Source organism: Canis lupus, chromosome 6 (genome assembly GCF_048164855.1).
Source record: "Canis lupus baileyi chromosome 6, mCanLup2.hap1, whole genome shotgun sequence".
Lineage (NCBI taxonomy): Eukaryota > Metazoa > Chordata > Mammalia > Carnivora > Canidae > Canis > Canis lupus.
The window spans coordinates 67,791,896-67,817,823 of record NC_132843.1 but is presented as its reverse complement, the minus strand read 5'-3'; the positions used below and the strand labels follow the sequence as shown (position 1 = coordinate 67,817,823).

The 25,928-nt window shown below is 36.8% G+C and overlaps 1 protein-coding gene across 5 annotated transcripts in view; it reads left to right on the top strand.

Moving 5' to 3' along the window:
• Positions 1-25,928, top strand: part of CEP350 (centrosomal protein 350) — a 153,579-nt gene that overhangs the window by 126,470 nt on the left and 1,181 nt on the right. For all 5 annotated transcript variants that reach the window (XM_072831041.1, XM_072831037.1, XM_072831040.1 and 2 more), the window contains 6 exons: positions 1,484-1,566; positions 3,162-5,152; positions 5,975-6,382; positions 6,478-6,624; positions 9,772-9,894; positions 23,216-25,928. The exon at positions 23,216-25,928 is cut by the window's right edge and continues 1,181 nt beyond it. In XM_072831041.1, the coding sequence (XP_072687142.1) occupies positions 1,484-1,566; positions 3,162-5,152; positions 5,975-6,382; positions 6,478-6,624; positions 9,772-9,894; positions 23,216-23,380 (2,917 nt within the window). In that variant the 3' untranslated portion in view covers positions 23,381-25,928. The remainder of the gene's footprint in view (positions 1-1,483; positions 1,567-3,161; positions 5,153-5,974; positions 6,383-6,477; positions 6,625-9,771; positions 9,895-23,215) is intronic.

Here is a 25,928-nt window from a genome sequence, read left to right as displayed (position 1 = left end):
CATACAGTTAGCACTATGTATTAATTACTATTATTATTTTTATTAGAATACTGAAGGAAGCAGTAAAAAGAAGAAAGGTTTAAATTATATACCCGACTACCTCAAAATTGCAAATGGCAACAGTATTTCCTTTTAGGACTTCTATGCTTAGATTTTTATGTGTATTTTTTCATTGTTATAAACTGTACATTTTGTTTTTAGATTTCTACATAATATACTATTGAATGGTTTTATAGTTTTATTTTCTAGGCTATTGGAGGATTTTAACCAGGGAATGATACAATCACATTTGTGTTCAGAGAGATTTTTCTGACTATTCTATGAGGGAAAGATAGAAAAGAGTAAGTTTGGAAGCAGGGAGAATAGGAGTCTAAACCAGACCTCAAATAATCAGTGATAATAAGAACAGAGGAGATAAATTTAGAAATATTTAAGAAATAGGGGCATCTAGCTAGCTCAGTGAAGCATGCAACTCTTGATCTTAGGGTCATAAGTTTGAGCCCCATGTTGGGAGTAGAGTTTATTTTTAAACAAAAAGAATTTATCCTTAAAAACACTTAAAAAAATATTTAAGTAGACTCGACTAATTAAAGTTCTAGATAGTGAAGCAGGAGAAATCTAGAATGACTTACAGATTTGTCTTAAGTAGTTGCTTGAGTCAAAGTTCCATTAACCTAAATGGAAAACCAGAGATATTCTTTTGTGGGAAGTGTATAATTTTCATTTTAGACTAATTGTGCCCATAGTTCACTTAAGGGGAATTATACAGGAAAGAGGTCAGGGTGAGATATATGGGGATGATCAGCATAAAGATGGTGGTTGAAACCATACATATAACAACATCACCCAAAGAAGATACACATTCAGAGAGAATAAAAGGGAGCCAAGTACTAAATAGGATAAAATAGCATTTAAAGGCATTATAGAGAGAGTAGAAGACAAATACTATAACTTCACAAATAAAGAGAAGGCAAGAAAATGAAGTGTAATTTTTCCTGTTAAAGAATAAGAGAGGGGCAAAATTTTGAGGCTTATGGCATAATTACAAGCTAAGAGGAAAAAATTAGTTGAAGGACTAAAGATGATAGGAAAGAGAATATACATATAATTGATCGGTGGAACTGTGTGAGATTTTAGGCAGAAAGAGGTTCAAATAGTCAACTTTGAATAAGGGTGAAGGACCCCCTTTTTTCTTTCCTGCAGACAAGGAAAGGCAATTGGGATAGCTATGAATATAGATATATTTGTAGATGGAAAATTTGACAGTAAGAAAGTTCATGCTGGTGGACTCTGTTTTTCTCATTAAAGAAGCAAGATCATCTACTGAGAGTGATGAGGGCCAGAAATAGGCTTGATGAAAGTGACAGGATGGGACACCTCCCGTGAAGCAGAAGTAGTTGTCTAAGATTTGACGGCTTTTTGTTACTAGTTATTGTAATGTCAGCAATACATTTGTTTCTGCTCATTAATTTTTCTGTTTCAGATCTGAAACAACAAAGAACTGGAAATCACTAACAGAATCAGAACGCTCCAGAGGATCGTTGGAGTCCATTGCTGAACACGTTGGTATGTAACTAGAAAAAAATAATTCTGTATCTACAAAGACTATGGATTTATGCAAATGCCTACACAATTCTACCTCTGTAGTTTTTTTTATTAAAAAATGAATTTCTTGGGGATCCCTGGGTGGCTCAGCAGTTTAGCGCCTGCCTTTGGCCCGGGGCGTGATCCTGGGGTCCTGGGATCGAATCCCACGTCGGGCTCCCTGCATGGAGCCTGCTTCTTCCTCTGCCTGTGTCTCTGCCTCTCTCTTTCTCTCTCATGAATAAATAAATAAAATGTTTTTAAAAAAATTCTCTACAGGGCAGCCCCGGTGGCCCAGCGGTTTAGCTCTGCTTTTGGCCCAGGGCGTGATTCTGGAGTCCCGGGATCGAGTCCCACATCGGGTTCCCTGCATGGAGCCTGCTTCTCCCTCTGCCTATTTCTCTGCCTCTCTCTGTCTCTCTGTGTCTCTCATGAATAAAGAAATAAAATCTTAAAAAAAAATGAATTTCTTAAAGATAGTAATTATTGGGATTTTAAGTTACTTTGATATTTTAAAGTGATTTGGTTATATATAAATTTTGTTAATAAGTCTTTGTTGTCTCAAATTCATGATAAAAACTGAAGCATAAAGGCATTACTCTAAAATGGCTGAATGTATCATTGGTTTCATTAATCAGATTTTATAACTGATTATATATTTTTTAGCCTATACTGTTGTTCAGAATTAAGTGGACATATATATTTTTTCAATTTAATCCAAAGAAATATAAGAATTATTGAAAATAAAGTATAATTCAATGAGGAAATAAAGCTGAGACATAAAATAGCCTACACAAATAGCAATGACAAAACAGATTTGAATTCAAAACTTTTAATTCTTGATTTGTTAGCTCATCAAATCTTTTTTTTCCTTCATTTTAACTCTTAAAGTGCTTTATTTGAGGTACCTGGGTGGTTCAGTTGGTTAAACAGCCAACTCTTGATTTCAGCTCAGGTTAGGGTCCTGGAGTGGAGCCCCACATCAAGCTCTGCGCTCAGTGGGGAGTCTGCTTGAAGATTGTCTCTCTCTCTCTGCCCCTCCCCCTAGACTCGAGCTCTTTCTCTCTCAAATCTTTTTTTAAAAAATGCTATATTTGCAGAAATAATTCTCTTTTTTCTTGTGTTTTTTTACATTTGAGAGCTTAATTGAATTCCTCAGGAAAATTCATTCTTTTTGAAGTACATATAGAATACTTCCCTTCCTTCCTTCATTGTTTTTCTATATGAAATATGTATATAATATCCATTGTACAGTTCTGATTTTGCATGGTTGAGGATGATCATGCAAATCAATGTCTCCATAAACTGAGAGACATTTTTCTACACTTTATAAGTTAAGACAACACTTATGAAATTATTTCAGACTTTAAATTTTCAGTCATTCTACTGTTCTGGATATTGTTGGTTTAATATATTCTTTTAAAGGAAAAACTTACCTTATACAGTAACCAAAACAGGTTATATTTATTGAGCAGAGTTTTTCCTAATGAAGATTTAGCTTTTATTTAACCTTTCATTCCCGAAGTTAAAAGATTGTGGTTAAATAATTTTGATATGATTTTTTCTTTTCCTTTAAGATGCTGCATTGGCAGGTTCTGAGAGATCAGTACCAGAAAGGTCACTGTCTGCATATGCAAAGAGAGTGATTGAATTGGATAGACAAACAGAAGAGCATTTCCAGACTTCGTCTCCAATTCTTAGATCATCAAGAACTAGAGCAGAATCTGGAGATTCTCTGGAAAACGTACCTTCCTTACCTCTTCTCAAAGAATTGAATGTCTCTAATAGAATTCTGGATGTGTCAGATGCCAAGGTTGAGGAAGACTCTAGTCAAAAATCAGAAATACAAGAAGTAGACTATACAAAATTGGAAGAAAGTGTGATCGAAGAGGCCTATTCGAAACAATCTAGGAAGTCTGATGTCTTACTGAAACTAGACCTAGAACAGGGAGACTCATCTGAAATTCTTTCAAGGAAAGATCTTTCTTTAGATTCTATAAATGTTCAGAAAGACTTAGTTAGATTAGCCATTGAAAATCTTCATAGAAAGGAGTTGAAAGAGTCAGATCAAGATATGGATCATAGTCCAAACATCCAATCAGAAAGAGACATTCAGGAACAAAAGAACATAAAGGAAAGGGACTTGTCTTTGTTAGAAAATCTTTTTGCTCCTAAAGAGATTCCATACTCTGTAGATTTCGAAATGTCTTCCTTCAAGAAAGACATTTCAGCTGAATTGTACAAAGATGACTTTGAGGTGTCATCTTTGTTGTCACTCAGGAAAGACTCTCAGTCCTGCAGAGACAAGTCACAGCCAACCAGGAACTCTACAAGTAGAGCCATTAGCTTTGGCAGTGATGATGAAATCAGTGAGTGCCTCAGTGAGAAAAGCCTTTCTGTTCAGAGCAGTATCCACTCTGAGAGGCTGTTAGAACTCAAGTCCCCTACTGAACTTATGAAAAGTAAGGAGCGCAGTGATGTAGAGCATGAACAGAGAGTTACAGAAACCCCTTCCTTGGTTTCAGTTTCTGTGGCAGATGAGTTACATGATTTCCACATTGGTGATAGGGTGTTGATTGGCAATGTTCAGCCAGGAACTCTTCGATTCAAAGGTGTGACTAGTTTTGCAAAAGGATTTTGGGCTGGAGTAGAGTTGGATAAAGCTGAAGGAAATAACAATGGAACATATGATGGCATTGTATACTTTGTGTGCAAAGAGAAACATGGTATTTTTGCTCCTCCTCAAAAAATATCTCACATTCCAGAAAACTTTGATGACTATGTAGACATAAATGAAGATGAAGAGTCTTACTCAGATGGACAGTATCAATACTATAATCAAGAACAAAAAGATACAGTGGATTCCAAGGATAAAGAAAAGGATGCAGTTGATTATTTTTATGAGAATTCTCCATCTAGTATGCACAATATAGAAGCCTCACTTGGTAGAAGCCTTAAAATAGAAACAGACAACATTCAGGACATTTCCGGGGTACTTGAAGCCCATGTTCACCAGCAGTCTTCAGTGGATTCACTGATCTGTTCACAGGAAAACAAAAACCTTGTTTCTAGTGCCACAGAAAAGATCTCCATTGCTGTAGAAGACGATACTTTAGATAATACCTTTTCTGAAGAATTAAAGAAGCAACAACAGTTTACAGAAAGGGAAGAGAACCTATATCCTGAGGTGTCAGAGAAGCTTTCTACTCCACTTCTGGATCTTTTAACAAGAGAAAAGAACCAATTGGAAGCCCAACTGAGGTCAACTCAAAGTGAGGAAAAAAAGTCAGAGCAACAGCTAGAAAGAGTCTCTTTACTGACAGACAGTTTACTAACAGTCTTTGTGAAGGACACAGTCAATCAACTACAAGAAATCAAAAAATCTAGGAATGAAAAAATCCAGCTTAGCAATCAAGAGCTTCTTGATGATGATCAAAAGAAAGTTCTACCCCAAGCCCTATCCCCAGATCTTGAGGAACAGTCATCAACTGTTCCAGGTTGCTTCTTAAGGTCTGAATTGGAAGATGAAAAAGAAGAGATTTCTTCACCAGATATATGCCCCAGACCTGTAAGTATTTTATCTAGACAGAATGTCAATTAACAGCTCTTGAGAGTTTTTTTGGTGATGTGTTATTTGATAAAAATCACTTGTACTAGTTTTTAAAGGCCTCATCGCTATTTTCCTGTCTGAAGTATAATTGTCCTCTGTTATGTCATGAGTGGTTACTATAGGGTTGTCACAGACACTAGCAGCTTTATGCTGGATTGATGACCCTTGTTTGCTGTCCGCAGCTTAGAGTCCCTTCCAGGATTCACTGAACAGATTTATTTCCTGGAGCTTTCCAGTGGTTCTCAATCCAGTTCATTTGCCTATGAAATAATTTGTCCACCTAGCTACTCAGTCATAGTTACCCTGCAGATATTAGCAGTTGTGATGTTGATTCTGATAAAACTGAAATATATCCACTATGACATATACTCAGACCATCAGCTTACTTAGGTGCCCATGGACATTTGAACAAAAGTAATGATTTTGAGTAACTTGAGCCAGATAATCACCAAAGGTGAGAAATTTTGTATACCATTAACATACCCCAGAGACAAGAAAGTCCCTCAGAAAACAATGATAAATCAAAAAGAAAAAAACAACTAATCAATAAACATTGTATAAAAATTCAAGTATAAGGCTTATGTAAGCACAGTTATGGGAAACCAGGTAGTTTTTTTCTTAACTTGTTAATTGGCAGCCACCATATTGTTTTTATTTTGCTTATAGAGAAGTAATAAATATACAAATAATATATTTGCTTTGTCTTTAAGAAAAAAAAAACCAAATGAGTGATCTGAGGTCACTAAATGGTGGTCTATCTGAATGGTTCCAATTCTGTAGGAGAGTCCAGTATTTGGTGCCAGTGGGCAGGAAGAACTTGCGAAGAGACTTGCTGAACTTGAGATCAGCCGGGAGTTCCTGAGTGTGTTAGGAGATGATCAAGATTGGTTTGATGAAGACTTTGGTTTGAGCTCTTCTCACAAGATCCCCAAAAATAAAGCAGAAGAAACAATTGTACCTCTAATGGCAGAACCTAAAAGAGCTCCCCAGAAGCCATGTGAAACACTATTGGCAGTCCCACATACTACAGAGGAAGTAGAAATTCTGGTACATAATGCAGCAGAAGAACTCTGGAAATGGAAAGAATTAGGTCATGATCTTCATAGCATCAGCATTCCTACAAAACTGCTTGGCTGTGCCAGTAAGGGTCTAGATATAGAAAGCACTAGTAAAAGGGTCTACAAACAGGTATGTAACATGGAACGATAATTTAATCTTTGAATTTATTTCCGTTGTCTGAACTTTGGATTCTCAGCCATTTTGTTTTACTTTTCTCTTTCAAGGCGGTTTTTGATTTAACAAAAGAGATTTTTGAGGAAATATTCGCAGAGGATCCCAACTTGAATCAACCTGTCTGGATGAAGCCATGTAGAATCAACTCTAGTTATTTCCGACGAGTGAAAAATCCAAATAACCTTGATGAAATCAAGGTAAACTGCAAACTAGAGAGTATCTCCTTTTTTGACTTGCTATTCATTTATGCAGATATATAAATGCCATGAAAACAGATACTCTTCTGTGTTAGTCACCCTCTGTCCTCAAGGCCTGTCGCATAGTGGGTATTGAATAAATGTTGATTCATTGAATCCATGAGCAGTGGAGGAATGGGTGAGAGGGAATCCTGAATTCTCAAGTTTTTACAAAGCATAGTTTTAACAGTCATTTCTTGTGTGTGTGTGTGTGTGTGTGTGTGTAATTTATAACATTTAAGTTATAACATTTAAGAAAAAATTAGGAAATAGGGAAATAAATTATTGTGATTCATTGGAGTTTTAGGTAAATTTTTGGTGATTTAGAGATAGATATTCTAGAATTACACGTGAAAAGATGTCATATATCAAACAGGCCAGCCCTAGACAGGTGTTACCTTTTCATCTTTGATTTTGGAGGTTTCAGATTAGTAATGTGGTTTTGAAATATGTGGGATAGTAACATGATATATAAAATATATTATCTAAGAAACCTCTGAAAAGATTAAGTACCCTAAAGCTACAGTAACTCCCAACAAAACTTTAGAGTCACAATGATAGCAATTCTCTGCCTGTTCACATGTACAAATATATATATAAATATATTTATATATTCATACTGACAAATACTATATTTTATAATGTAAATTTATTTTATTTATTAATAACAATGAATAAGCTGAAATAAGATAAAATACCTAATATATATCTATATCTATAATACGTGTGTGTGTGTGTGAGTATGCGTGTGTGTATACACACACACACAGGTCATATAACAAACAAAGGTTATATTTCCAGTATAGTGCCTCTCAAACTGTAATGTGAGTATGAAGCATCTGGAGATTTTGTTAAAATGGAGATTCTTATGCAGCAGGTCTGGAGTAGGACCTGAGATTCTGCATTTCTAACAAGCTCCTTAGTGATGTAGCTTCTCTTGACCCTAGAACCACTCCAAGTAGCAAGGGTCTGGAGTTGTATTTTCCAGACCTTATTTGATCATGGAAAGCTGATTTTTCCCTACAGATAGTGTACCTCCAACTATAGTTGATCCTTGAACATTGTTGGCAGTTAGGGATGCCAACCCCCTACTCAATTGAAAATCTTTATGGATAGTCTACCAGAAAGCTTACAAGTAACAGTTAACACATACTTTGTATATGTATTATATACTGTATTCTTACAATAAAGTAAGCTAGAGAAAAAAAAATGTTATTAAGAAAATCTCAAGAGAAACTACATTTATGGTACTGTAATGTACTCAATTGAAAAAAAATCCATGTGTAACTAAATGGACCCACAAGAGTTTAAGAGTCAACTGTACTCATCTTACTGGTATATTTTTCTTAAAATCATCAAAGAGTAAAATACAGTAAAGAACATATACAATATTCTGGTGTATAATGTGGAGGCATTGCCTAAACAATTTAGTCTTTTTTTATTAAAATGTAATTACCATATATCATTAGTTTCAGATGTACAACATAATGATTCAGTATTTGTATATATTGTGAAAAGATCACCACAAGTCTAGTTAACATCCATCATCACATATAGTTACAAATTTTTTTGTGTGATGAAAAGTGTTAAGATCTATTCTCTTAGCAACTTCCAAATATACAGTAACACAGCATTAACTATAGAAAGCTTTTGAAAATATTTTGTACTCGTAGAACACCAGTAGATGTTTATGAGATGCAATATATGCTTACATTGAAGTTAGGCAAACTATGGCCCATAGGCCAATTCCAGCCTACCACCTGTTTTTATAAATGAAGTTTTATTGGACCACAGCCACACCCATTTGTTTAAATATTGTCTATGGCTGCCTTCCTGCTATAAGAGCAGAATTGAGTAGTTGTGACAGAGACCCTATGGCCCATAAAGCCTAAAATTTTTATAGTTCGGCTCTTTACCAAAGCTTGCTGACCTCTGCTTAAATTGAAGTAAGTAGCACCAAAAAAAAAAAAAAAAAGTTTGCAAAGATTAATTTTTTTAAAGATTTCTTTATTCATGAGAGAGAGTGAGAGGCAGAGACACAGGCAGAGGGAGAAGCAGGCTCCATGCCGGGAGCCCGACATGGGACTCGATGCCAGGACTCCAGGATCAAAGGCAGGCGCTAAACCGCTGAGCCACCCAGGGATCCTGCAAAGATTAATTAGATTAAAAAAAAAAAACTAAAATGATTTTCAACTTTAAGAAATAGAAATAGAATATCAGAACCACCTGGAGAGTTTTTTAAACACAGGTGTACTCCATTTCTTTCAGCCCTCCAAAGTTAATACATCCATTAGTAAGAGAGTGTATGTGTATAGTGGTAGAGTTCAGAGACACATTGGTTTGAGAATCTTCTCAAATTATTCTGATTCATAAATGTTATCTTTTCCTCCATTAAGGACATTGTTTGTTTTTTAACAGAACTGTAAAAAGTAGTAAAAACCCAAATTTATTAATAACAAAGAACAAATAAGTTGAAAGAAGGCACGGCACATAATATATATCAACCATCATCAGAATGCATATGTCAATATAACACACAGTGATGCTACCCACCAATATTCATACTGAAATAGCGTTTTGTAAAGTTTTTTCTAAGGGTGATAGTTTAAATATTGTTAGTAAAACTATCATGTTTTTTATACTGAAATGTTGATTAATATTTTTTTAATTCAACAAATTCAGTCATGGTGCTTTAGAATAAACTATCCTAGCCAAAGCCTGTACTTTGCTCACATGGCATTGCCTCCAACATTTATATGGAATTTTCCAGATGCAGAGATTATTTTATGCTTCTGTTAGTAGTTTTGCCAGCTTGAAGTTAGCCAGTGGTAGTAGTTCTTGGGTAGAGGGGACTCTCAAGTGATTTTTCTTTGCAGATTCATCAATGAGTTTTACTTTTATATGTTGTGTAAAAACAAAAAATTCTTTAGTGAATAAGTCTGAGCATTTGGAATGCTTGTGTCTTCAAATTGCTAAGTGGAACTGTAAGTGGGAGAAATTCGTATGATCTTTTATTATAAATACTATATTCTTAGCACAAATCTGCATCATAAGCACTAAATCTCAGGAACTTTGTTGTTTTTGTTTCATTCCCTCTTATTTTCACAGAACTTCATAGCCACAGAAGTACTCAAGTTGTTTAGTCTTAAAAAGGAGCCAAACCACAAAACAGATTGGCAGAAAATGATGAAATTTGGAAGAAAGAAAAGAGACCGAGTGGATCATATCCTGGTCAGTGTATATAACTGAAATATTTTTTATTTTGACTGTCTCTTCTAAAATCAGAATGTGATTAGATTCTAAAAAGAAAGAGAAGAGGTGGCTGGGTGGCTCAGTTAAGTATCCTCCTCCTGGTTTCAACTCAGGTCATAATCTCACAATTGTAGGATCGAGCCCACCCACATCAGGCTCTGTGCTCCGTGCAAAATCTGCTTCAGAATCTCTGTTCTTCACGTTCTCTCTGTGTCTCTCAGATAGATAAATGAAGTCTTTTAAAAGAGGGGAAATATAATTGCTTTTAAGTCTATGATAGTAAAGCCTTAAATCTTTCATTTGCTGCATTTCTGCCCCTCAGTTTTAGGACTTGCTTTCTTTTGAACTTGATAGATGAATATTTAACTTAACAGTATTTTGTGGGTGTGGAGAATTTGAGAAGAAGTTGAGTGGATGCAAAGTTTAAGGTACTAAATTAAAAATAGAGACCAATAAAGATTCTGGGGCCAGATGGCCTGAGTTTGTTTGTTTGTTTGTTTATTTTTATTTTTTTTGATGGCCTGAGTTTAAATACTTGTTCTGCCACTTACCTGATGTGTAATCTTGGACAAATTGTCTAACCTTTTATGTCTCATTTCCCTGTCTGCAGCCTACCAATACAGTTATTAAGAGAATTAAATGAGTATTTATATATGTGTGTATAGAAGAATTCCCTGTATATAACTCAATAAAAACTAGTTGTTACTATTTTGCCATTATTATTATTATCCAGAGCTTTAGCTGGATAAGATTTATTCCATTTTGCAGTATATTTCTCTAGCACTAGAAAAATGTTTATCAAGGTGCCTGGGTACTCAGTTGGTTAAGCATCTGACTTTGATCTCAGCTTAGGTCTTGATCTCAGAATCATGAGTTCAAGCCCCACATTGGGCTCCATGCTGGGCAGGGAGCCTACTTTAAAAAAAAAGAATGTTTATCACACCAAAAAAGAAAGAAAAAGGAAAGAAAAAAAAGGTCTTTTATTCTTTTCTTTCTTCCCTAAAAGAATGTTAAGTAGTAGCAAACTTTAGGAAATGCATTACTTGATTCAGGTTTATCTCTAAACATTTTAATTCTGAACTTTCAGTCTTGTTTATATTTATATTCATATGATGAAAAACAAGTTTAATCCTTAAATTAATCAGTTTTCCCCAAGTATATGTCTTCCCATTGTTTCATTTGCTCAGTAACAACTATACTAGATAAACATTTATTTAATAGCTTGCCATTCTTTTTCATGCCTTTTTTCATGCATGAAAAGAACACACTATAAAACACAGTAATTATATGAGGTAGGAAGGAGTCATGTTATTCTGTTTTATAAATGAGGAAGTTTAAACTCAAAGATATTAAGTGACTTGCCCAGCAAATGAGAGCCAAGATTTTAACCAACTAGTTGTTCATAGATCTTTGCATCTCAAGAATGTGAACTTGTTCTCATATTTCAATAGTGGCTTAAAGTTTGAGTTATTGTTAATTTCCAAGATGTTGCTTCCAGCACTTCTGTAGTAATTAAAGAAGAAAGCATGTCAGGGGCGCCTGGGTAGTTTGGTCGCTTAAGCATCTGCTTTCAGCCCAGATCACGATCTTGGGGTCCTGAGTTGGAGCCCTGCATGATGCTCCCTGCTCATGCTCTCTGTCACTCTCTCAAATAAATAATTTTTTAAAAAAGATTTTATTTATTTGACATCAAGAGCACAAGCGGGGGTGAGGAGGGGCAGAGGGAGAAGGAGTAGCAGATTCTCCGCTGAGCATGGATCCCAGCCCAGGTCTCCATCCCAGGACCCCAGGATCATGACCTGAGCTGAAAGCAGAGGCTTCAACTGAGCCACCCAGGTGCCCCTCAAATAAATAAAATCTTAAAAAAAAAAAAAAAAAGAAGAAGAAGAAGAAAGCATGTCAAGAAACATTCATTAATCCTTCTATCAGTTAACTTGATAACATCCTCTACCATCATCTCAGTGTAAACATTTGAATCAAGAACTGTACTAATTAAGGGCTGATGTGACAGTAGTAAGCAAGACAGGTATAGATCTTTGTGGATTTACAGTTTGCTGTCAAAAACTAGCCATTTGATATATAATTTACACAAGTGTGTAATTCTAAATTAAACAATAAAAATAAAGGAATACAGAGCTATTGTAAAAGCATAAACCAAAGGAAACTGATCTAATGAGGATGGTCAAGGCAAGCTTCCCTGAGGAGGTGACATTTGAGCTGAGATCTTAAGGATGAGTAAGCATTACCTGAGTTCTAAGATAGAAGAGCATTTCAGGGGGAGCAAACCACATTTGCCAAGACCTGAAATGAGGAGGAGCATGGATTTAATCTGAAATGTTAGTGGTTGGAAGTGGCATAAGATAAAACTGGAGGGGTAGGATCTGCATCCTCCAGTACTTCGTAAGCCACATTAAGGCTTTTGGATTTTATGATGAAAACAAGCTTAAGCTAGAGAAACTATAAGACCAGATTGGCAGTTTTAAAAATGCTAGGTGAGTGGGATACCTGGGTTAAGCATCTGACTCTTGATTTCAGTTCAGGTCATGATCTCAGAGTTGTAGGATTGAGCTCCCCACTCAGCAGACAGTCTGCTTAAGATTCTCTCTCCCTCTCCCTTTGCCCCCCCTAAAAATAAAAATAAATCTATCTTTTAGTTGTGTATTATTCTAAATACATATATATTTATGTGTATGTATGTATATACTGGGAGAATTCTTAAAAAGAACCAAGTGTGTGGAGGCAGAAAAACCAGGTAGAAGGATATTAGCCTATACAGCAGAGGTGGCTGTTGTTTATTAAAAAAGCAAAACTTCTTAGATAAGTTTATCTTGAGCACATGTCAAAGCAAATGAGGAAACTAGCATAGTGTACCAGTTCAAAAGGACACAGAAAGTGAAGACTTACTATATCCAGCTTCCAGCTAGTTACAGCTTTTACTTCACAAGTATATAAAAATGTCATCTTAATAGTCCAATGATTAAATATATTGGAGGGAGAGGCAACAATTTGGAAGCATCCTCAGACTTGAATTATTAATCCGAAATGACAAGTAATATATCTCACAAGTGAAGAGTAAGCAGATTGGTTTGTGGCCCTTTATTAGATGTACCAAAAAACAAGAAACTGTCCTTGGACAGCAAAGGCTTTCAACAGTGCCATATAGGATCACTTACATAGAAACATCTGTCTCTCCAGCAGTTCTCAGAAAAGTCTCAAATAGCAAACAAAAATTTCTTTAGCTAGTATAAGATTATTATAGCTTTGGTGAAGGTGACATCTGTGTATAACAATTCAAGAGATTTAGGAGTTGGGAAACAGTAACAATATATATTATGTGTATGTCCCCTTTCCTGGTCATAAAATACTTTTAACTTTCCTACAGAGAGATGTAATTTGTTTCATGAGTTCACTCTTTTTTTCTCCCACTCTTCTGAATGTGTAGCTAAATGGTACTGCTAGCTTCTTGAATTAATTATTAAGAGATGCTTAATAAACTCCTCTCCCACAATTATTTAGCCAACCTGGCATTTGGAGATTCTAATGTTTTTGCACTCAGTATTTTTTTAAAGATATATTTATTTATTTTGGTGGGGGGGCAAGAATGGGGGAGGGCCACAGGCAGAGGGAGAGAGAAATTTAAGCAGACTCCATGATGAGTGTAGAGCCCATCTCAAGACTAGATCTCATGACCCTGAGCCAAAACCAGGAGCCATTTAACTGACTGTGCCACACAGGTGCCCCTCAAAGCAACTTTTTATAACACTCACATGAACCAAAAGTTCTTCCCTTAGTACAAAAGAAAAATCATGTTTAGTATAAAATAATCATGCTCATTTTAGAGAATTTACAAAATATTGATAAAAGAAAATCATGATAATCTCAACATCTAGATAACTCCTAATATTGTGATGTATATAGACTTGGAGTCCTTTTATACAAAGAATTTTTTTAAACAAATGAGATCAAAAAAATAATAAAATAAAATAAACAAATGAGATCATTGTCTCTTTTCTTGTGATCTGATTCTTTTTACTTAATAAAATGAACATTTTTTATTTTCACTAAATGTTCCTCTATTTTATATCACTTTTAATAACTTTATGCCATTTTATTTTCCTGGAAATAAGTAATCCACTAAATGGATGTACCCTTATTTTAACCAATCAATAATTTTTTTGCTTTTTTAAACAACAGTGTTGTGATAAATATCTTGCAGTATGAGATTTTTGTACTTATTGTCAATAATTTCCTTAGAGTAAACTCCTAAAATAGAATTACTGATTAAAAGTATATGCAGAATGTTAAGGCTTTCGTATGTGTTATCAAAGTGTTCTCCAAAAAGGTTGTGTACCAATTATACATACTCACCAGCAAGATACAAGAGTGGTTTCTCACCTTTGCCAATAACTGTTACCAATTTTTAAATCTTTATCAAAAGAATTAGCTCATTTTGCTCTTTATAATTTTATTATTAAATGTGATTAATTTTTACCTGTTTATTAGCTATTCTAAATATTTTGCATGTTTAATTATTAAATATTAATATTATTAATAGTATATAATGTATTATATATTATTAACATTCTTAAATATTCCAAAATTACAAAAAAAACAGATAATGGTATAGAACCCCTTCCTCCTCTTCCACTGAGGCCAGTTTCCACCATCCTAAAATATGAACTCTGTAAGTTAATGTAAGCTCTGTCTTTGTCTGCAAATGTCTATTTCAGCTCTTATTCTTGAATTATAGTTTACTTAAGTATTGAATTCTAAGATGATAGTTCTTTTACTTCAGCAATTTTAAGGTATTCTTTTATTGTAATCTGACCTCTCTTGTTGGTCTTGAGAAATCTGCTGACAGTCCTTTATGGGGAATCTGTCTTTTCTTGTTAGTTTCTATTGAAGGTTATGTGTGTGGTGTTTGTGTGTTCATTTTATAATTTCTCTGGATATGTCTAGATGTGGATTTCATTTTATTTTTCCTGCTTTGGACTCACTGTGCTTATTAAATCTGTGGATTCAGGGGGGATCCCTGGGTGGCTTGGCGGTTTGGCGCCTGCCTTTGGCCCAGGGCGTGGTCCTGGAGTCCCAGGATCAAGTCCCACATCGGGCTCCTGGCATGGAGCCTGCTTCTCCCTCTGCCTGTGTGTGTGTGTCTCTCTCTCTGTCTATCATAAATAAATAAATCTTTAAAAAAAATAAATCTGTGGATTCATATCTTTACCCAATTCTGGAAAATTCTCAGGTATTGTCTCTTAGAATATTGCTTCTCCTCAAGTCTCCATTTCCCTGTGGCACTTCTCTGGACAAGTTCTCTTTCATGGCTCTTAATTCTTCCCCTAATTAGATGCAACACTTGCTGCTCTTTTAAATTCCTATTTGTTCTAGTACTTAAGATTTTCCTCTTTTCTCAAGATTTCTTTGTGCATTGCAAGTAGTTTTGTTACATTTTATCCAGTATATCTGTGTTTATATGAGAACTTTTTTGCATTATCTTACTCTCCTGTTTTTACTCTGCCAGTCTTGCCATCTAGTGGTGGTGGTGGTGTGTTTTAATGCGCACTCCAGGAGTTTTTCAAATTTTATTTCTAAATAAGATTTGGATATTATAATTTTTTAAAAGATTTATTTGTCAGAGAGAGAGAGCACTAGCAGGGGGAGCAGCAGACAGAGGGAGAAGCAGGCTCCCCACCGAGCAAGGAGCCATATGCGGGACTTGATCCCAGGACCCTGGGATCATGACTTGAGCTGAAGGCAGATGCTTAACTGACTGAGCCGCTCAGGTGTCCCTGGATATTATAATTTAAAAGAGCAGGAGAAGACAATGGTTAATATTTTGGTCAGCCCAACACTATAGATAAAATGAAGCCATCTGTTCTTATAAAATTGATGGGTATTATTGTTTTTCTAGAATTTTGACTATTGGTAATTTTGCTTAGGATCTTTAGTTTTTAAAGGTCCTGAAACTTCCTGAGCCTCATTTAATATTTTTGGATATAATGAACCCCCAAATACTTCCATGGATGTTAGTGAGAAAATATGGCTTAGCAGTTAAGAGCAAGATCTGTGGAATCAGACCTCTTATAAGGTTCCAAACTTGTCTCTACCACTTACTAACAATGTGACTTTGGGTAAGTTACCTCTGTGCATCTCAGTCTCCCCATTTGTAGAGTGGCAGCCTCATAGAGTTGTTGTAATGACCAAATGAGAGACTCTATGTGCTAAGTGGCATATAAGAAGCTCTCAAAAGTATGAAGTTATTAATATAATAATTTTTATTGATTTATAATCATTTTCTTACTTGATCCCCACCCTTCCTGTCTGCAAACAGCAGAGTCTAAATTATGTCAATTAGAATATGGGTCAGAAATTTGACGTAGTGCTATGAGATACAGAACTTGAAGATTTTTGGCTTTTCCATCTTTTTATTAAAAATGTACATGCCCTGGTACGCCTGGGGAGTGCAGTGGTTGAGCGACCACCTTCGGCTCAGGGCATGATCCTGGGATCCAGGATCAAGTCCCACATTGGGTTCCTTGTGGGGAGCCTGCTCCTCCCTCTATGTTTCTGCCTGTCTCTCTGTGCCTCTCATAAATAAATAAAATCCTTTAAAAAAAATGTACATGCCCTTCAGCCATGGTGGTTTAAATCTGCCATCTATGCTTGATTCTTGAGGATAAAGATATTTTGACTCAGAACAAGCACATGCTGTCACCTTTGCCTAAAGATCCTAACAATACTAGTAGATTTAATTCCCAGAATGTTTGGCTCCATCTTTCTATATTAAATCATATAATGTGTCAGCCATATTGTCAGGTTTTTCAGTACAATTTTCTGCCAGTTCAGTATTTTCTTTCATCATGCTGGTTTGTCACCACGCAGTCCAGTGTGATTAAAAAAAAAAAAAGATTATTATTAGCACAGAATTAAATCATGTGAAAACAGTTTAATTAGAAAAGGGACTCTGATGTGTGTATGCATAAACACTGTGCTTCACAACAGTTAAGAAAGAACTAGACAAAACTATTCACCTATTTGCCTATTGAATTATTGAAAAGGATCCACTGAACTCCCAGGGGCACCTTTGGCCAGTTCAAATTAACCCAATCAATCAGTTATTTCTTATACACCTGCTATGTACTAAGCATAGTACTCTAGACCCTGGGAATGCATTAATGAACAAATCAGACGAAATGCAAGGAGCTTTCATTCTAGTGAGGGAGACAGATACAATAAATATAAGGTAAATATATATGCAATAAGGGAATATTGGGGGTTGCAGTTTTAGATAGGATGTCTGGGGAAGGTCTTGCTGAGAGATGACATTTGCTTAAAGGACTGAGGGAAAGACAGCCAAGCACTCACCCAGGGGAAGAACATTCTGGAAAAGATACATTGGGCCTTGATTACTAGGGGAAGGTCACTGGGTGTGGAGCAGAGTGAGAGGGGTCAGAAATAGTAGGAGATGATGTTCCAGAGGTATTGGCGTGCGCGCGTTGTGTGTGTGTGTGTGTGTGTGTGTGTACAGACAGCCAGATCATGTAGGGTCTAATAGGCCCTTATAAAGACTTTAGGTTTTACTCTGAATAAGATCAGCAGACATTTAACAATTGAGAGGAAGAGTGATGTGATGTACATTTTAACAGGATCACTATGGCTGCTGTGTTGAGGATAGATTGAAGGAATGGGAGCAAGGAGACCAGTAGGATATTGTGATAATCCAGGCAAGTGATAATAATGGCCAGATTGAGGTGGTGAGAAGTGGTCAGATTCTAGACATATTTTCAAAATAGAACAGCAGAACTGCTGATATATTGGATATGGCATATAAAAGAAAGAATGATATTAAGAATAATTCCATTGGATTGCTGGGAGCAACTGGAAGGATAGAATTGCCATTTGCTTATTTGAGAAAGATTGAGAGGAGCGGGTTGGGAAGGAATATCAGGAATTCTGTTTTGAACATGCTAAATTTGAGGTATCTGATAAACATTCAGATGGAGATACTGAATAGGCAACTGGATATATCTGTCTGCAGCTCAGGCAAGAGACTTAGGCTGGAGATAGGAATTTGGGAGTCCTGGACATAGCGATGGCAGGCAGAGCCATGAGGCCAAGAGAGTGCAAACTAATAGGGAGCGGAGGTGCAACAACTGATTCTGGACACACTCCAATGTTTCAAGCATTCAGAAGATGAGGAAGAACCAACAAAGGAGACTAGAAAGGAGCAGCCAAAGAAGTAGGAGAAACCCAAGAGAGTATGGGGTCCTGGAAGCCAGGTGAAAGTGCTTCCAGGAGGAGGGAGGAATCAACTGCATGGAATACAGCTAATTGGTCAAGTAAAATAAGAACTGAGGATTTACCATGGGATTTAGCAATGTGGAGGTCTTTACTATCTTACATTAATATAAATAATCCGGGTGGCATGCCTGAGGTCAGCACTGGATTTCAGTAAGTTTCAAAAGAGAATAAGAGATTAGTGAGAGCAAAAGTGGACATTTCAAAGGAGTTTTTCTAGTAAAGTGAAAGATGGAGAGGGGCATGGTGACAAGAGAGGGTTCTTGTAGCTTGAAAGAAATAATGCTGAGAGGAAAAGTTCACTAGAGAAAATGTGATGATGCAGAGGAGCAAGGAGGGGCTGTAGGAGCAGGGTCCCTGCGATGGCACATGCGGCATCCACACTGTGGAGAGGTGCCCTCAAATGGAACTTTAGCGCTTATAATTTGAGAAACTATTGTATTAAACATTTCATAATAAACAGTTGCTTCCTCCATACAAAAATGTATAATTTAGGGGCGCCTGAGTGGCTCAGTCGGTTAAACATCTGACTGATCTTAGCTCAGGTCTTGATCTCAGGGTCGTGAGTTCAAGCCCTGCATTGGGCTCTGCATTGGGTGTGTAGTCTACTTAAAAAAAGAAAGAAAGTGTATAATTTAGCTGTCATTGCTCAGACCAGGAAGGTCCCTAATCAGTCTAACTGTACATCTGTCTGTGGCATTATTTGAGGTGAGTAAAACACAAAGAATGTTTTTTTAGGCAGAAAGGCCTCCATTAGCCAAAAAAAGAAATCTTTCTTTCAGCTGCAGTTCGCATTCACTGTCCCTTTACCACTTCACAAGGACATCGATGAATTTGTATCTTAGGTTAGCTAGAAATATGATGAGCTATTTTTAGCAATGCATTCTCAAAGTAGATGTGATGTGGAATGAATGACAAATTAGACCAACTTTTGTATGTCCTTTATACACAGTAGGCTTGGAGAATCTCTCTACTGTAGGTAGAATTGCACTTAAAATGACAAATCCTGTAGTGAAAGCCCCTAGCTAATGATTGAATCTCCTTCACAGCTTAAAATCTGATGAAATACTAGCTAGATAGCTCCTGAGTTTCACTTACTGTTGATGAGTGCTTTCTCCTAGTAAGCCTGAAAAGTTTTTCATATAATGAATTATAATTTACTTCACTCGCGTTAGGGTTTTATATGACAATTTTCATTCTTCCTGCATGCCTTTGAGACAGCTGTCATGTTGTACCTGAGTCCCTCCCTGTTAAATGTGGGTATCCTCTCCCCTTGTCTGATAGTGTTTTTAAAGTTCCTTTAACATTTTCAGCTTTACCTCTTTTTCAGTTTCCCTCTTTAGACACCATACTCGCAATTAGCCATATAATATTTTGTGTATTGATTAATTAGTACAGTCATATAATCTCCTTTTTCTATTAATCCAGTTTATAATCACATTTATTTTTAACATCATTCTCATGAGACTCACAAAAACTTAGGAAAACCCCAAAACCAAAGGTTCAACCTGTGCCTTTGTAGTTATTCTGGAGGCCCAAATACAGGATTTTATTCTCTTATTCCATCATCTTGTTGAATTTGGCCCTTTGTTCCAAGCTACCAATACATTTTCAAGTACATTCTTCCAATGTAGTTCTGTTTTTCGACCTCATGTCACCTCTAAAATTCATCCACACCATTACCAAAAATGATGAACTGGACACAATCCAAAGACAGCCTTTTAGCACTCACTAAAAAACCCACATGCCAGATATTTATTTAACATTCTATTTGCACTGTCCTTGTCACTGGGAAATTAAAAATGAAAAATCTTGAGGAGCTCATAGCCTAGTAGGAGAGTACAATTTCGCCAAATAATGAAATATGAGCAAGATAGATGAGGGCGCAGAGGAAAAAGCTCCTGAGTTGTTCAGGTGGAAACATCCTTGCAGGTTGGTAGTTGTTTTGTCCTTTAATCAAAAAGGCACAAATCCATTTAATTGACCTGTTTCTGTTTCCTCATCTTATTCACAAGGATATAGTGAAAGACCCTGCCATATGCTTGCTGAAGTCTGGCCATATTTTATTTCCCACCTTTCTCTTTTCCACCAGCCTTATACCCTGTCAAAATAAAAGAAAATGGAGTTATTAGACTGACTTTTTAATGTAATTTAATTAACTTATATAGTATATATTAACTTGCCATATATGCCTGATACATGTGTAGGAGGAGGGGAAATGTGTAATAAAATAGAAGAGGCTCTAAAAGAGAGCCTCTTTCCAGAAGGAAAAAAATGGAGGCAGATCTGCAGGCTCTGAGATCCCTTGGTTGCCATGTTGAAGTTCGAAGTTGTGCTTTGTGCTTTTGGATGGCCACAGGAAAATGGAAAGCATGATGTTGGTCGTCACCATCTGAAAGGGAAGTGGTTCTTGCTCTGAGGAGGAGCAAAGCTTTTGCTAAATCTGACAGAATGCTGTGGGGGCTTATCGTCTCTGTGCTGAGATAGCAGATCATGTCCTGAGCATATATTCTACTGTAAGGCCACAGATGATTTCATCAGGACCGTGCCTCCTAAATTTTGTCACCAGGGAGGAAATTGCTCAAAGAAAAGGTTTAATATTAAAAGGCTGAAAAACTTAGAAAAAAGAAAGCTGTGCAACTTTGTTTGGACAAAATTCATGGGAGATAGGAAGTCTTTTGTGGGGGCACACCTGTTAGCTCTCCCAGAACATGGTTTTCCCTCAACACTGGTTTGAGAAGTGTTGCCTCAGGCTGTTGTTTTTACAGCATCCTTCATGAGAAGAATACCAGCTCCTTGGTATGTGAATAATATTTCTTACACATCAATGCAAAATGATGCTTTGATGAAATAAATATAGGAAACTCTGAATTAAACAAGTTTCTTTACTGATGGACTTCTTTTTATTTTTTTATTTTATTTTATTTTTTAAAGGGTTTTTTTTTAATTTTTTTTTTAATTTTTATTTATTTATGGTAGGCACACAGTGAGAGAGAGAGGGGCAGAGACACAGGCAGAGGGAGAAGCAGGCTCCATGCACCGGGAGCCCGACGTGGGATTTGATCCTGGGTCTCCAGGATCGCGCCCTGGGCCAAAGGCAGGCGCTAAACCGCTGCGCCACCCAGGGATCCCTGGACTTCCTTTTAATAAGCTAATGTACAATGTGAACCTCCCAGAGGGAGTTTTCTAAAACTTATTTGACTTTTTGGTGGCAGATCTGTTCATGGATCATAAATTAGGGAACAGATGAAATGGTTATTTTGCAAATCCGTCAAACACCCTCCTCAAAGAGAGAGAACATGACAGCCGCTGTGTCATATATTTGTCAGCCCTGACCAAGGTCATAGATTGGGAAAGGCTCTTCTTCCTTCCTGTGCTCTCAAACTACAGGACGATATGGTCTCTCTCTCCTGAGAGTCTTCTTGTTTGCTCATAACAGGAACCAGAGTACAAGTTCCTGTTTTCACGTCCTCTACCTTTTTCGAGATGAAGTTATCATGGCAAGTCAGGCGTTTGTGGTCGCATGACTTTTTCACCAAGTTAAGACTTCTGGTTAGAGAACCCCATCACTGCGGTTGACTTCACTGAATTCCTCACTAGATTGGGGTTTACAGTCCACTTTCTCCACCTGGCCTCCATGCCACACACAGTATCATTGCATACTATTAAGTCTCATATGTTTCTTTTCTGAGTATTTTTTTTTTAAGATTTTGTTTATTTGACAGAGAGAGAGAACACAAGGAGGGGGAGTGGATGACAGAGGGAGAGAGAAGCAGGCTCCCAGCAGAACAGAGAGGCCGATGTGGGACTTGATCCCAGCACCCTGGTATCATGACCTGAGCTGAAGGCAACCGCTTAACGAGCTGAGCCACCCAACTGCCCATGAGAAGTCTTTAAAAATTATAAACAAGCAAAAAATCTTGGACATTTAGTTCTAATTTGATTAGTTTGGGTTTACCTTAGGAATTTCAAAACCGTAAAATGTAATTAATATTATAATAACATTGTATGGGGACAAATGCGAGCACAACATAATATATGGAGTTGTTGAATCATTATGTTGTACACTTGAAACAAATATAACATTGTGTGTCAACTATGCTTCAAATTTTTAAAAAAGCAAGTATTACATAACTGATACTTTTCAAAATGATTTATTTTAGAGTGAGAGAAAGGGGACAGAGGGAGAAGTTGAGAGAGAATCCCAAGCAGACCTCCTGCTGAGTGTGGAACCTGACACAGGGCTCCATCCCATGACTCTGAGATCATGACCCAAGCCAAAATCAAGAGCCAGTCAGTCAACCAACTGAGCCACCCAGGCACCCCACATGACTGATTTTTAAAATAAACTTAAGCAGGGATCCCTGGGTGGCACAGCGGTTTAGCGCCTGCCTTTGGCCCAGGCTCCCGGTGCATGGAGCCTGCTTCTCCCTCTGCCTCTCTCTCTCTCTCTCTCTCTCTGTGTGACTATCATAAATAAATAAATAGTTTAAAAAATAAAAAATAAAAAAATAAACTTAAGCAATAATATATTTTAAAAATAATATTAAACTTCACTTATTTATAATACTCTAGAATCACATTCAGTATTTTCTTTGGATATATGTATTTTATAAGTGTAAATCCATATATATAATAATTTACATTCTTCTCTTCCCCTTAAATCCTTATACACATTCACTTATGTTGTCATAGAAAACATACTTGTAATTCTTAATATCTATAAAATCCTGGAATACTGTCAAATTCCATTTTGACAGATTTGAAGCCATTTCGACAGTTTTGAAGGCACTTTTATTTGGCAGTTGAGGTTTTTCAAACTTACAACTTTTAAAGGAGTATTGATATCATCATATAAACAACTTTTTCTCTGACTAACTTCCTTGGGCTGTATTCTCATGGATGGGAATATAATTAATATGAATATATAATAGCAGTACAATTAACTTTCTAGCTTTTATGTGACAGTGACTTTTTAACCTTTCTGTTCTCTAAATTCTAGGTCCAGGAGCTCCACGAAGAGGAGGCACAGTGGGTGAACTATGATGAGGATGAGTTGTGTGTGAAGATGCAGCTAGCTGATGGGATCTTTGAGACCTTGATCAGAGATACTATTGATGTTCTGAATCAGATCAGTGAAAAACAGGGGAGAATGCTACTTGTGTGACATCTTGCAAATAAATCGAACACTGAGTGCTAACATGAGTCCTGGGCCTTTCTGCCTCCTGATACACACCCCATCTCCATCATAGCAAGAGCGCTTCCGGACTTGTTACCTTTTCTTAAAGACTACTGGTTTGGAGTTCATGGGACAATGCGATATATCTGGTATGACAGCCTTTGCCTTTAGAGACTGTCCACTGGATTAGTTGGTTATTTTCAGTGGGCAGGGTTGCACTCCTGATGTTGACACACAGTATAATCCTACACCTTTTGTTAACACCCCTACTGGGTCTCAGCTGTGGGCTGAAAACACCAGACTGACCTCTGAGCTTAGACTAGGCTATTACTTTGTTGAGGCTGAAGTCAGGCAGGAGAGGTATATAGAATTCTGCATCTTACCAATTTTGAAATGTAATCCTGGTCTTACACCGTGAAAGTCAAATGGACATTATAGTCTCTAAACAGTATTAAACCCCTAACCACTTCTACATAGGCAAGTCTAATAACGTGTGCCTATTTCACATTCTGGAATTCATTTCATTTCTTTTTGAAGATCATTTTCTTCCATTATTGCAGTTGAGCAGCACCAAGTGGACTGTCCAGTTCACAGAAATCCATGGTAGCCTTGCTTTCTGAGCACCATCTAAAGAATTTTAAACCTTTGCATTATTTTGAGTTTTCTCTGTGTGGGCATGAAAACAAAGAATGCCCCCACTGAAGACGGGGCTCAAAGGACTGATGCAGGGCTGGGTCTTCTCTCCCTTCTTCTCTCCCTGCACTTTTCTTACTCCTTCTGAACCTCTACCAGCTGCTCCTAGAATCACAGATCCTCAGGACCATCTCAGGCATCCAGGCATGGCAAAAGTGGAAATAATTCATTTTGGCCTTCAAACTTTCAACTCCCATCTCTCCCCCAAGAAGTCAGAGACGCTGTTACTTGAATGATTTAGGAAATGAGTGTGTGCACCAAAGACAAAAAGATATTGTCTATCGTTCATGTGCTTGTTTTGCGCTATGGAACATTTTTTAATTTATTCTGAGATAAATTATTAAGTTGAAAATGTGTGTCCCCATTCAGAAGTGAGAGATTCTTCTTGTAATAGTTAAACTTCTGTCTTGAAGTTTCTGTGGTTCATAGTCTTTGCACAGGAAATCTACGGTTTTAAGAAACCCATACACATATCGAAGAAGGCAATTTAATTCAATGAAAAGAAGATGAGCTTTTCCAAGATCACCTGCAATAGCAGGAATGGAATAAGATGATTAAAGACACTGTAAAATTCAGTTCTGCCTCTCTTGCAGCATTGCTTCTCACAACTATTACCTGTACCTGAAAAAAAAAATATATAGACGCCAGCTGCTACATTAGAGCATATGTGATGCTCTCCAGGACCTCAGTACCCTGCCTTCTTGACTGGTTTCTCTTGATCAGTCCTGTCCTTCTTCAAGTAATCCAGAAGAATGTGGATAATCTTAGGCGTGAATGTAAATGCCTTAATATTGAAGGTCCTGATTAGAAGCATGATATAAGACATCCACTGGATTCATATTTACAAATATCCCGGAATGTTAATAGCTTCAAAATATGTTAGAAAAACCCCAAAGATGGTATAATCTTTTAAGTGTGCACATTCGTTCATTTCTGCATCTTTCCTCCCAACCTGCCTTTGCGTCTCAGATGTTTCACTATGCACACTTCCATCCCTCCTTGGTTTCATCTTGCCATCATGAGAAACTTAGCGAAATAATCATTGGAATATTTGCATTTTGCACAATGACTGGTATGATAGCTCTTGACAAATAAGGAAAGCACTGAAATGTGGTGATTGGGTCTCGGGAAATGCGCAGATTGATGTATCGCCAGCATTTCTTCTGGGCTTTTGATGTTGAGCTCTAGTCTTGTAGCCATATGAGCAGATCCACTAAGAGAAGCTAGGGTTTCTTGAGGTTATTAACCAGTAGTGTGGAGATAGTGTTTTCACGCTGGCCAAGGAAAAGCAAAGGCCTTTCTTTTTAGTTTGTGTTATTTGGAAGACAGAAAAACATCTTGTCTACACCCTTTGGCTGTTTGTAGGATTACATTGTCCTTATGATACTGAAACTTTACAGCTGCTATAAATTTTTTATAAGTGAATATGAAAATAATATAATAGGAATATAGGTTGTTTTTCTACATTCTCATTATTTGGACCTAAATCAATTTTTAATAAGAAAGTTAATCTTTACTCTTTATGACATTATGATTCCAGAAAAGGAAAAAAATAGATAAGTGTGTGGAGTCAGCTATCCGGACTTGGGGTTCTGTGGTGAGGATGCGGCCGGGACCATGTGTTGGCCCCCCTCGTGCACTCCCGCTGTCTCCACTGTCTTCAGAATCCCAGGCTCCAGATGAGAGGCAGCAATCAATCCGTCTTACTCCTTGTTAGAAATGGTTGTCCGTAGTTTGGTAGCAGAAAACAGAGGAATCTATAAGTAGCAGATTTCTTATTATTTTAACTATTGGATATAATTGAAAGGTGTTTATTGTTAGCATTAGAATTGGTGACTATGGA